Below are 10,743 nucleotides of genomic sequence, written 5' to 3' on the forward strand. Positions count from 1 at the left end.
CCCCCCCCCCCCCCCCCCCCCCGCCCCGGAATGGTCCCCGGGGCTACTCACGTTCTTCCCCACGTCATCCTTGGAGCTCATCAGGTCTTCCATGTCTGCCCGCAGCTGCTTGTTCTGTCTCTCAAACTCCTCCTTGGCCTCCAGCGCCTCCTCCAGGGCCCGCGCCAGGGACAGGGCTTTGGTCTCCTTCTCTCTGGCCTCAGCTTCCGCGCGGTCTCGCTCTTCCGCGTAGCGGGCGGAGATGTTCTTCTCTTCCGCTAACAGCTACGGGGCGGGAGGCACCGGGTTACTACGAACGATGGAGAACCACGTCTCCCCGCGGTGTGTCTGACTCGCTGCTAAGCACAGCACCGGGACATGAGGGGCGTTCTCTTTCTTTTTTCTCCTTTTCTAACTTTTTATAGATACGTGCGGCTTTCAACTGAGATTATTGTAACCCAAAAACCACCAAAGCCAGGAGGAGACGGGATGTGTTGCCAGACCTGAGCCTGGGACACAGGGACGCGGAGGACCCACCTGGTCAAACTTCTTCTGCTTCTTCTCCAGGTTGGAGGCGATCTGGCGCTGGTGGTCCAGGTCCACCGTCAGGTCATCGAGCTCCTGCTGCAGGCGGTTCTTGGTCTTCTCCAGCTTGTCGTAGGCCAGAGCCTTCTCCTCCAGGCGCTGGCCCAGCGCCTCCACGTCCTTCAGGAGCTTCTTTCTGGCTTCTTCCAGACTCTCGATTGTTCCTAAGTCGTCATCTACCTTCTTCTTGGTATCCGTGAGCTAGGTTTTACAGGAAGAGAGATCCGCGTCAAACAACCCCATTGATGTTTACAGGGGAGGAATAAAGAGGAAAGTGAGTTCGAGATCAACACTGTGTGATTTTGAGCAAATGAACCTGAGACTGAAACTGAATTTCTCAGCCAATAATCCACAAAGGGATGATTGGTTTGAATAGTGGACACGGTCCTAGGGCTTTATTTTAAACGCTTCCGGTACCCTAAGAGCCCACGCAGCATCAGCATGTGGCTGGGTCAAGGGAAAAACCTGACTTCACGGGCTCAGTTTAGTTCGACCCAGTTAACTGTCCCCAGTGCGGCTGAGACGACGCAGCGCCGCAGGGCCATCCAGGCCGATGCGGCTTCCGGGGGGGCACGCGCACCTGGGACTGCAGGGCCAGCACTTGTTTCTCCAGATTCTTCCTGGCCTCCTCCTCCTCCTCCTGCTGCTCCTGGAGACCATTCTTCTCCTCCTCCAGCTGCCGGATGCGGCTGCTCAGGTTCAGCTTCTGACGAGTCTCCTCCTGGAGAAGCTCCTGTTTGCATGCACGACAGGTCAACGCTGGGTTACATCAGGCGCCAAAACAAAACCACTTACACACACAGCAGGGCACCTCGGCGTGTGAGCAATACCCAGGGACGTTAAGCAGCGGAAAAGACTCAGAAACACACACGATACTTTTACAAACGCTCCTAACAGATACTGCTTTACGCTGGTCGTCGAGGAATGGCAGCCCCGTCCACGCAGGGGCCCAGCCTGCCGCCCTTCCTGCATCTCCACACTTCGGCAGGCCTTCCTCTCTGCTCCCCTGGCCCCCGCTTAGTTCAGGCACTTGGCATTTCTCATCATGATCCCTGCAGGGATCAGGCCACCCATCCACGGTCTGTCCTTTATACTTTCTGCCAGACTCATTTTCCTAAAGTGTCAATGCAAACGTGTCTTTCCTGTCAGACTTGAAAGTTTTCAAAGGCATGCAGGGGGCTTTCTGTGCTGACCACGATGTGCCTTGCACAGTGAAAGCCCCAATTACGCCGACCTTGTTTGTATCCCCAGCACCTAGGAAATGCACGTTCCCATAAAGTTAGAAAATTTAATACAAAGATGTAGAAGTCCAAGAAAAAAAGCACTACACTATTTTCACATTGGAGTCCTCATCCTGACTTCTCTTGGACTTGAAGACATTCCCAAGGAAGGTTTCGATACGAGATTTAACAAGCTTCAACCTATCCTTTTACGGTAGAGACTCTTTGTGAGGTCAGGGTCATGGAATTTCAGCCAAAACAATCTCAGTGCAAACGGCCAGCGACGCTTGAGCGCACGGTAGGACGGCTGCTTGAGCCGCATCCCAGGCTGCCCGCATGCCCGCCGACAGGGACCAAGGGCTCTGCGTCCAGGCACGAGCTTCAGAGTTCCTGAGCAGCGAGGCCCGCCACAGAGCAAGACGGTTCAAAATAAGAGCACAGCATAAAGTCAGAGATGACCAGAAAGCCATCCTGGGACCAGCTTGAAGATTCGAGACATGGCAGAGCTGCCATCAGGGGCCCTCACCCCCCCGATTACCTGTGTGTCCTGTAGCTGAGACTCGAGACTAGCTGCGTCCTTAGCAAACTTAATACCCTTCTTCTCTGCTTCTTCCAGAAGACTTGAGACATTGTCCAGTTCATTCTGCGAGGAGTTCAAGATTCAGACTCACCACTCTTAAACGCACACAAACAGAGCAGTACTCGGGGGCGGGGGGTGATCCTGCAACTGCCAAACCCAATTAAGGAAGACTCCCATCACGGAGGGTCTGCCGCCCCTCAACAGCCCCAGCCGCCATGGGACAACTTCAGAGTCTCTACTGAAAGGATGGGGTCGATGAGAACGGTGGAGCCCACACGCGCAGTGGGGTTCTCCTAACTCCGGTTTACCATCTTGTTTTATCCTGAAGGGACAGAAAGAACACTCAATCCTCCCAGGAATTGCTGTGTTGCCTGGAGAGGCTCTGAGATCAGGTGTTGTGTTTTGGTCCTTTTCCACACTAAGACGCATTAACCCTGTGCTGGGGCAGGGGCAGTACGTTCATATTCTCGTAGAACTTGAAAACTTTATTACAGAGATTCAAAGAAGTTCACCTCCTAGTATTTAGTTTAAGAGCTTAAAAAATCTGGTGGTGTATATTTATCATGAATGTTCAGCTATTTCCTATGGTCAGATTTCATGACTAATGTGGTAACCCCCCCCCAACCCCCATGGTATAAGACCTTTTGTAATCTTTCCTCAGGGACAGTGGGGCCCCCTTCACTCTGGTTTGTCCCCCGGTCATATTAGCAAAGGGGAGGCGCACAGAGGACACATTTATACACGTGACTCCAGCCAATGACATTCTGTGTCTACTCATTTTGGCAACAGCTTCTGGAGAGCCCACGGCTCCGTGGTCTTGGCAACAGCGTGATGGTGAAGGGCTCTGGACGGAGACCTCCAGCCTTCAGCTCTGGCTCCGAGAGCCGCCAGGGGGCGCCAGAGGGCAGCAAGCGCCTCAGCTTCTTTGAGGCTCCCAGACTCACCCAGGGGGCGGTGTGAGGATGGACAGGGAGAACGCCCACAGGGAGCCGGATGTAGGCTCAGCTCACCTCCCCGCCACACATACGGTAACGCGTGATGACAGTTACTAATACTGTTTATCACCTTCTCTTTTGAGAACACACACGTTACTGCAGGACGCATGTGCAGGAAAGAGTTAACAGAGGAGGCTGGAGACTGCTCTCCTTAGAAGGGCCTGCTTGCTAAGTTGGCTCGTGGCAGGCATCCGGGAACTTAGATTTCCAGAAAGCACCCACCTTTCCCTAAAATAGAAAGGCTCACTGTGCCGAGGTGGCTTGTGCAGACACGGTGCGTTACGCTGAGCACCTGCTTCCCTTCTGGGATCTGAAACTCTGGCGTGTGTCAGGCGGAGGGTCCTACAGAAGCAGCCCCCCACCAAACGGCTGGGCAGGCTCCACGAGCTTCCCCGGGAGACCGCACTCCTCGCGGACTGTTGCAACTCGCTCCTGGAGGAACGGGGCGCTGGGAAGGCCTGCCTGCGAGAGGACTGCTGGGAGCTCGCACCCGGCGTCCTCAGGGGCCCCCACCTTTCCCCTTTATCCTTTCACTGTCAGAACTACGGCCGGGAGCAGGACCGCGCTGCGTCCTGGGAGTGGGCGCAGTGAGTCACTGAACCGCGGGGCGGTTCTGGGTGTCTGACAGCGCAGCAATACAGAACGTACATCTCTCCCCACCCACAAATCTTCATCTGCTGGAGCGCTTTTCCTGGCTGTATACAAGTCCATCCTGACCTGAGCTGAAATCAAGAGTTGGATGTTTAACCCTCTGAGCCTCTCAGGTGCCCCTAATTTTTACTGTTTTTAAAAATGGTATTTCTTTAAGTTCTCTCTACACCCAGCGTGGGGCTTGAACTCACGACCCCGCGATCAACAGTCCCGTGCTCCTCTGGCCGAGCGGCCTGGTGCCCTCATGCCGTCTACTCTTCACGTAAGCGTTACTGAACGAGCCAGGGATTCTGGAAGGGCGTGCTCACCGCAGGGGCCCCGTCCAGGGCCCAGTGCCACGCTGCCCGGGGCTTACCTGGAGCTTGTTTGCTTTCTCGGCCAGCTCCACGCGGAGTCTGTCTCCTTCCGACACCTTGGCGTGGAGCTCCTGCACCTGCGCGTCGAGCTTCTTGCGCTTGTGCTCGGACTCGGCCTTGACCTGCTGCAGCACCTTCACCTCGCACGCCAGCTCCTTGTTGTCCGTCTCCAGGCCCTGCTTGTTCTTCTCCAGATTCGCTTTGAACTAGGAGGCAAGGGAAGAGATGTGCTGCTATTTTTAGAACACTCCATACAAGGCACTGCTTTTCTATCAGTGGGATCGCGCCCGATACGTGGTCTGCCTTCAGCGTCTGGATGAGAACCTCTGTTCTCCTTGGAGGGTGAAGTCCCTACAGCGGAGCACCCCGGCACACGCTGCCTTGGGGAGGAGACCCAGGTACATAGGGGCTCACTGCACCGTGGACTTTATCCTTGTCAGTGCAGCATGGGGGTGACACATGGGGGGGGGGATATCCACGTTACCCTTGGTGTAAGACACGTTCTGTTAATTAAGAGAATTATTTTTAATAAGGAGCTGTGAGTCTTGTTGCTGGGGCGAGACTAACACGGGTGCATCAGACGAGGGCACACATGTTGGTGCAAGGGGATCACAGCAGGCTGGCCGGCTGCAGGGGTCACCCCGGGAGGACCCAGGCCTGGGGACGGGCCTTTGAGGCTGTGCAGTTGGGGGTTCCGTGGGGGCTCCGGGGCCAGACTCCCTGGCTTCTCTCTCCCTTGCCGCTTACTGGCTGTGCGACCCTTCGGTAATCTCCAAACCCCGGGGGCAGAATCCACCCCACAAAGTTGTAGTAAAAGCCAAAGGTAACACATGTCGAATACTCGGTGTGGTGACGGATGCACATGGATATCAACGTCCCGTCAGGGCTGCTTTGTGAGTGCACGAATCAGAAGGTGGCTCGTGGCTGGGTGGGGGAGCAAGAGCAGAATGCACGGGGGAGGAGGACGGGGAATAACGAGGAAGACGACTTGTCTGCTCAGGGCTCAGAGGGTGGACAAGATGAAGCACGGTCAGGACGGGAAGCCAGGGTGAGATGGGAGGGGACAGGCACAGTGACACTGCACACAGTGGCCTGAGACAGACCGGGGCGGGGAGGGACGAGGAGGGATGAAGACAGATGGGGGAGGCTAAGGGGCATGGGAACAACCAGCAGGACTCGGGGACTGGCTGGCAGCACGAAAGAGACTTCAGACCCTTCGAGGTTTCTGAGCTCAGTCATCAGAAGGGGACACTGATGGAGGGACACCCTGGGAGAATGTGGGATTTGAGATGGCAGCCGGACCCACCCACTTAACACACACACAAAACCAAGGGCATACAGCTTTTGGTGGTTTGCAGCGCACTTCCTGAAGGGGGGCCCCCCGGAGCTGTGGGCGAGTCGCCCGCGAACACGGACACGTCAGACCTAGGGCGGCCTGTCCCTCACTCACCCGCTTGGCCTGCTCCAGCTGCTCCGACAGCTCCTCCAGGGCCGTGGCGTGCCTCTGTCGCATGTCCTGGATCTGAGCTTCATGGTTCCTCGTCTCCTCCTCCAGAGCCTTCTTCAGCTCTGCCACTTCCTGTTCACGTTTGGTGCTGGACAAACATATTTTTAGAGAAAGAAGCTCAGAATTAGTTGACTGACTAAATCAAATGTACATTTTTAAGGTGCTGTTCTGGTTTTAAATATGCTATCAGCTTTCCCCAGAGTTGACAGACGTGGGCTCAGTTACGGCTCTCATGTTTGCCAATTCTGGGACCTTAAGTTCTTCATCCGCACACGAGAGTCACAGGAGCACCGGTCTCGGAGGCCGCTGTGAGGCTCGCACGTGGGAAGCACTCGGCACAGGGCCTGGCCTGTAACAGCCCTCCGTACATTTGGGATGTCGTTACGGTCACGGAAAATATATTACGTTAATTCCTTTGAGAATTATTTGGCCTGTTATGTTCCAGAAGGCTGCGCGTCCGTTACTGTGATATCGGGAATCCTTCCAGAACAAGCGTGCCTCCCGTTCCCCATGTGACGATCAAACAGTGTAAGGTCTCTACGGGCCTTCAGACTGGTCTGGGCAGCCTGGTTGCCTGGCAGGCCGGGAATCACTTAACACGAGATACCAAAGCGCCCACCACAGAGCCAGCTCACATCTCAGCGAAACTGGAAAAGGTGAATCCCAGAGAGGTTTCAAAAGCTAAGGGGTGGCAAAGGCCCCAGGAGTCAGGACGCTGCGTCCGGATCAAGGCAGGACTCTGACCGTCCTGGGAAGTAGCCACAGCTCACGAACAGCCTCCGAAAACTCCAGCAGGAGACAGCTGAAGGCTGGGAGGAGGGACGGGAAGCCAGAGGCGGGCAGAGGGGCTGCACTCCTGGCTTAGAAGGTCTCCAGAGTTTGGAGGGACAAGAGCCTGAGCTCTGAACGTCCTGAGATGAACGGAGGTCTCCTCTAACCTAAATCTGGGGACTGAAGATCACGTGAGTGTTAAGCGGCTTTCCAGTACTTTTATAATTTGCCGTAACACACGTAGGCTAACCCGAAAGACTGAGGTGGTTTTGCTAAGAAGAGACTTCACAGATCTGTCCATCTGAGCACACAGCTTGGTAAAGACGGAAACCAGCCAGGCAAACCCACGCCGGCTCGGAGCTGTAGGACATCAGGAGTCGGAGCAGGACAGCGACGTGGGGGTGGACCCTGTGCACACATTTTCCTCCCTTTCCCAATGGATGGGGGCCCCGGGGGCTGAGGTCCGCTGTGCCGAGGGGCCCAGTGTCTGCTGGCTCTGGGCTCACAGGCAGCTGGACAGAAGGGATCAGCAAAGATTCTCTGGCTTAGCCGGGCTCAGCCACAAGCTTGCGGGTCAGGCCCCGTTGTCGCAGTCTCCTTGAGAGGAAGGGATCGGTGGGGGGGGGTGGACACTGGATGCGAGCGCCGGCCCAGACAGATGGACACCCTCCATCTCGTGACTTTAGCTCGCTCCAGAGAATGATTAGTACTTTGGTGGATGCGACTGCAACTCTCTCTCCTGCTGTCAGAGCATCGTCTCTCTGGTGAAGAGTTCCGCTCCCAACTCCTACTTGGAACCACGAGTCCTAGGAGCCCTTCCCCTTCCCTCCTCCAGGCTGATCAGCCCAACTGCCTCTCGGCTCTCACGGCAAGTCCTACACAGAGTTACGTGCTGAGTCCGCCGAAGGTGTCGGATGTGCCGTGGACGGTTACTTTCCCACGAGCCCTGGGACCCCCCGCCCAGGGGAGAGCCGGCGGGGAGGCAGGGGTCCTTAGGGAAAATGGTGCGCACGGCGCTAACACAGCGGAGCCGCGGGCCGTCGGAAGTCTTCACACAACAGCACCTGTGAGCGCTGTGCTTGTGCAGCCGTGGTTTTAATAAATATGCACGTTGTTTTTTTGTTTTGGGCAAAAGTGAACTCTTGGAAGAAATGATCAGACCTTTTTTTCTATTGTGGCTGAAAGTCCAGCTGAGAACAGATAGTTCAACAAAGTCTAGCTCAGTGGTTTCCAGGGTTTGAAAAGCACGTACATTTTACAGAGAAGACCAGGACTCAACGTTGCTGGAAGCAGAGCTGCTCTGCTGGGCGGGGGAGGGGAGGAAGGCCTGCCTTGGCTCAGACGGGCTCCAGCAGAGGCCCGGCTGTCTCAAGGGACGCGACCTCCGTGTGCAGCTGCAGCCGGGTGCGTTCACGGGCCGAGTCCCTGGCATACTGCTTCTTCACCACTGTTCGCTCCCCTGGCGCCCACAACCTGACCTCCGCCTCCTGGGCAGACCCGTGACGTCACTCTGGCCACACCCCGGGTGAGCTCACCCTTGTCTCCAGAGAATGGCACCCCTGGATTTCCCTCCTGATGGCTCCGGGGCGTCTCCTACCTCTCTGCCCACACCTGTCTTCATAAGGGATTCCCCTTCTGCCCCTGTTTTATTCCAGGCCTTTCCTGAGCTGCCACCTCAGAGCGAGGATAGCCTGGCAGCCGCTGCAGGTGCGTGTACGTGTGTGCGTGCCCGCCTATGCATGCACGCAGCCAGCCACATACAGCAGCCGACCGTGGAAGCCGGAGCCTCGGGGAGGGAGCAGACAGTCAGAAGAGAGCCACGTAGCAACATGGGGGATCCCCAGTAAGTGGCTCACGTGAGCCCCTCTGCCTGGCCTGCTCCCCTGCTTGCTGCTCTAGCTCTCCTGTGACCTCCGGGGGGCTGGTGAGCGGAGGCTTCAGTCCGGGAATCTTCTCTGGCCGCGCGCATCGGTGCCTGGCGGTCGGCTTACTGGTCACACAGCACATGCCTCTGCCCAATGAGCACTTCTGTCTGGGTACCTGCCCTCACCCTTCTTTCCGTCTTTGCAAGTGTGACCGCGTACCTCCCTTCTCATTGGTCTGCCCACCACGGTTTACACCTGCTGGCTCTGCCAGCAGCAGCCCGAGCACGCCTGGCTCTCCCGTCCCTGGAATCCCCTCTCTCTAGGCCTCTCGGTCTGCATACAAGTCCGCTCCGAGCTCTGTGCACCTGCCCCGTGGGATCCCACCCCGCGCTGCACACCTCCGTCTGCTGGTTCACCGCCCACCCCGGACGCGGATTTGTTTCTGACCATGGCTCTTTTGTTCCCGTTCCACCTGCCAGTATTTCTGGAAGGGAGAGAAATGTCCAAAATGACAACAGAAAGGAAACCCCCCACCTCCCAGGGAAGGCCAGCAGGCCCGGAGCATTCCTGCCCGATGCAAGGTGACGCGCCTGCCTCCGGCCACTCACCGGAGCTCCTGCTGAGCCGCGGTGGTGTCCAGGGTGTCCTCCAGCTCGGTTTTCAGAGCCTCCAGCTCCTCACTCAGGTCCCTCTTCTGCTTTTCGGCCTTGTTCCGCGATGCCTTCTCGGACTCGAAGTCTTCCTGTAGCTCGGCGATTTGCGCCTGCAGCTCCCGCACCACCTTGAGAGCGTTGTTCTTGAGCAGCGCCTCGTCGTCCCCCCTGCGAAGACATCCAGAGGGACTGTGTCCGGGCGAACCCCCGCCAAGAGCCAGAGCGGCAGAGCCCCCCCAGAATCGAGCCCCACCCCCTCTCCCAAGGGCACCAATTCTCCGTTAAAAGGAAGGACAGGGTCATTTTCACGACGAGGATATAAGAAAATTTCCTCTCAAGTGAAATGTCAGAAGAACACGGCTCAAAGGTGGCATCCGACACAAACTGTCCGGCCGACGGTGAATCCAAAGATGTTCCTGGAACGCAGGGGAGCCGGAGACACGCCACCCTGACGCCCGGTTCCCCCTCTCCTTCTTGCAGCGCCTCCCTCGGCCCAGTGCTGGCAGAGCTTCTGCCTGGAGTAGCTGGGATATTTGGGGTGAGGGAAGGAGCGCTGGGGGATAGGACAGCCCATGTGGACAGCTATGTTCCTGGATTCTAAGCTCTCACCTCTAAGAGAAAAAGCAGAAAGTCTGCCCAAAGTAAGACCTAACTGTGATAGAGAACTGGAAAGAATTTGTTACGAGATGTACTCGATCATAATAAATCATAAATGGAACTCTTAAGTTCTCTGACCACATAGCCAAGTGGTTATAAATATATTCACTATCCGTGATTTCCATTCTAAAACGGGATGCTTTAAAACTGGAGAACAAATCACACTCTAAGCGTGGGGGTCATCTCTGAAAAGGGATTTGCTCTCTACCTCTAAAACACTCCATGAAATTTATCTCTACTGTACAAAAACCCAAACGTTTGGCATGGTAAAATAATTTCTTCTGGGGTGGATCTCCAGGGACCTCGTGACATGGACTCTGGACTCTACCGTGCGAAGGCCCAGGCTGGTTTACGCGAGCTTCCTGCTGCGCTGACACAAATCAGGACTCCTGGGTTCTCCAGGCACCTCCGTCACACCCACAACGAGACTACATGCCCCCCGCCCGGGTTTCTGTCCCCCCAGATGCGAGACGCTCGGCAGAGAGCACGGCCCAGGGTGACGGGCCGGGGGCAGACCTGGCCAGCGCGCCCTGCAGCTCCTCCTCCTTCTTGGCCAGCTGGACCTTGAGCTCGTCGATCTGCGCCTGGAGCTCGGCGATCTGGTCCTGCAGGTCGGTGGTCTCCCCGTCCAGTTTTCTCTTGGCCTTTTCCAGCTCCTGCCGCGTCTTCTCTTCCTTCTTTAAGCGTTCTGTAAGGCAAGAACCAAGAACCTCTTCAACACCGACGAACAGTGCACAGGACGAACAAATTCAAAATATAAATACCGACTGAAGTTGAAAATCGGCCGTTTGACTCAAAAGCAGGCCGCCACCTTGACACCCCTGTGCCAACAGCCCAGTCATCCGACACACATTAACATCAAATCAGGGTGAGAGAAATCAATGGGAAGATGGAACTTCAGAAAGAAACTGGGGGGGGGGGGGG

General features: G+C 56.4%; 1 protein-coding gene across 1 annotated transcript in view; it reads right to left on the reverse strand.

Annotated features, from left to right (window-relative positions):
• The window catches only part of MYH10 (myosin heavy chain 10), a 124,162-nt gene that overhangs the window by 16,451 nt on the left and 96,968 nt on the right, over positions 1 to 10,743 (reverse strand). The window contains exons 26-33 of the mRNA XM_040630018.1: positions 10,336 to 10,507; positions 9,118 to 9,330; positions 5,817 to 5,961; positions 4,366 to 4,572; positions 2,323 to 2,427; positions 1,145 to 1,297; positions 517 to 765; positions 52 to 264 (exon numbers count right to left, since the gene is read on the reverse strand). Of these exons, the coding sequence (XP_040485952.1) occupies positions 52 to 264; positions 517 to 765; positions 1,145 to 1,297; positions 2,323 to 2,427; positions 4,366 to 4,572; positions 5,817 to 5,961; positions 9,118 to 9,330; positions 10,336 to 10,507 (1,457 nt within the window). The remainder of the gene's footprint in view (positions 1 to 51; positions 265 to 516; positions 766 to 1,144; positions 1,298 to 2,322; positions 2,428 to 4,365; positions 4,573 to 5,816; positions 5,962 to 9,117; positions 9,331 to 10,335; positions 10,508 to 10,743) is intronic.

Source organism: Ursus maritimus, unplaced genomic scaffold, assembly GCF_017311325.1.
Source record: "Ursus maritimus isolate PB19 unplaced genomic scaffold, ASM1731132v1 scaffold_14, whole genome shotgun sequence".
Lineage (NCBI taxonomy): Eukaryota > Metazoa > Chordata > Mammalia > Carnivora > Ursidae > Ursus > Ursus maritimus.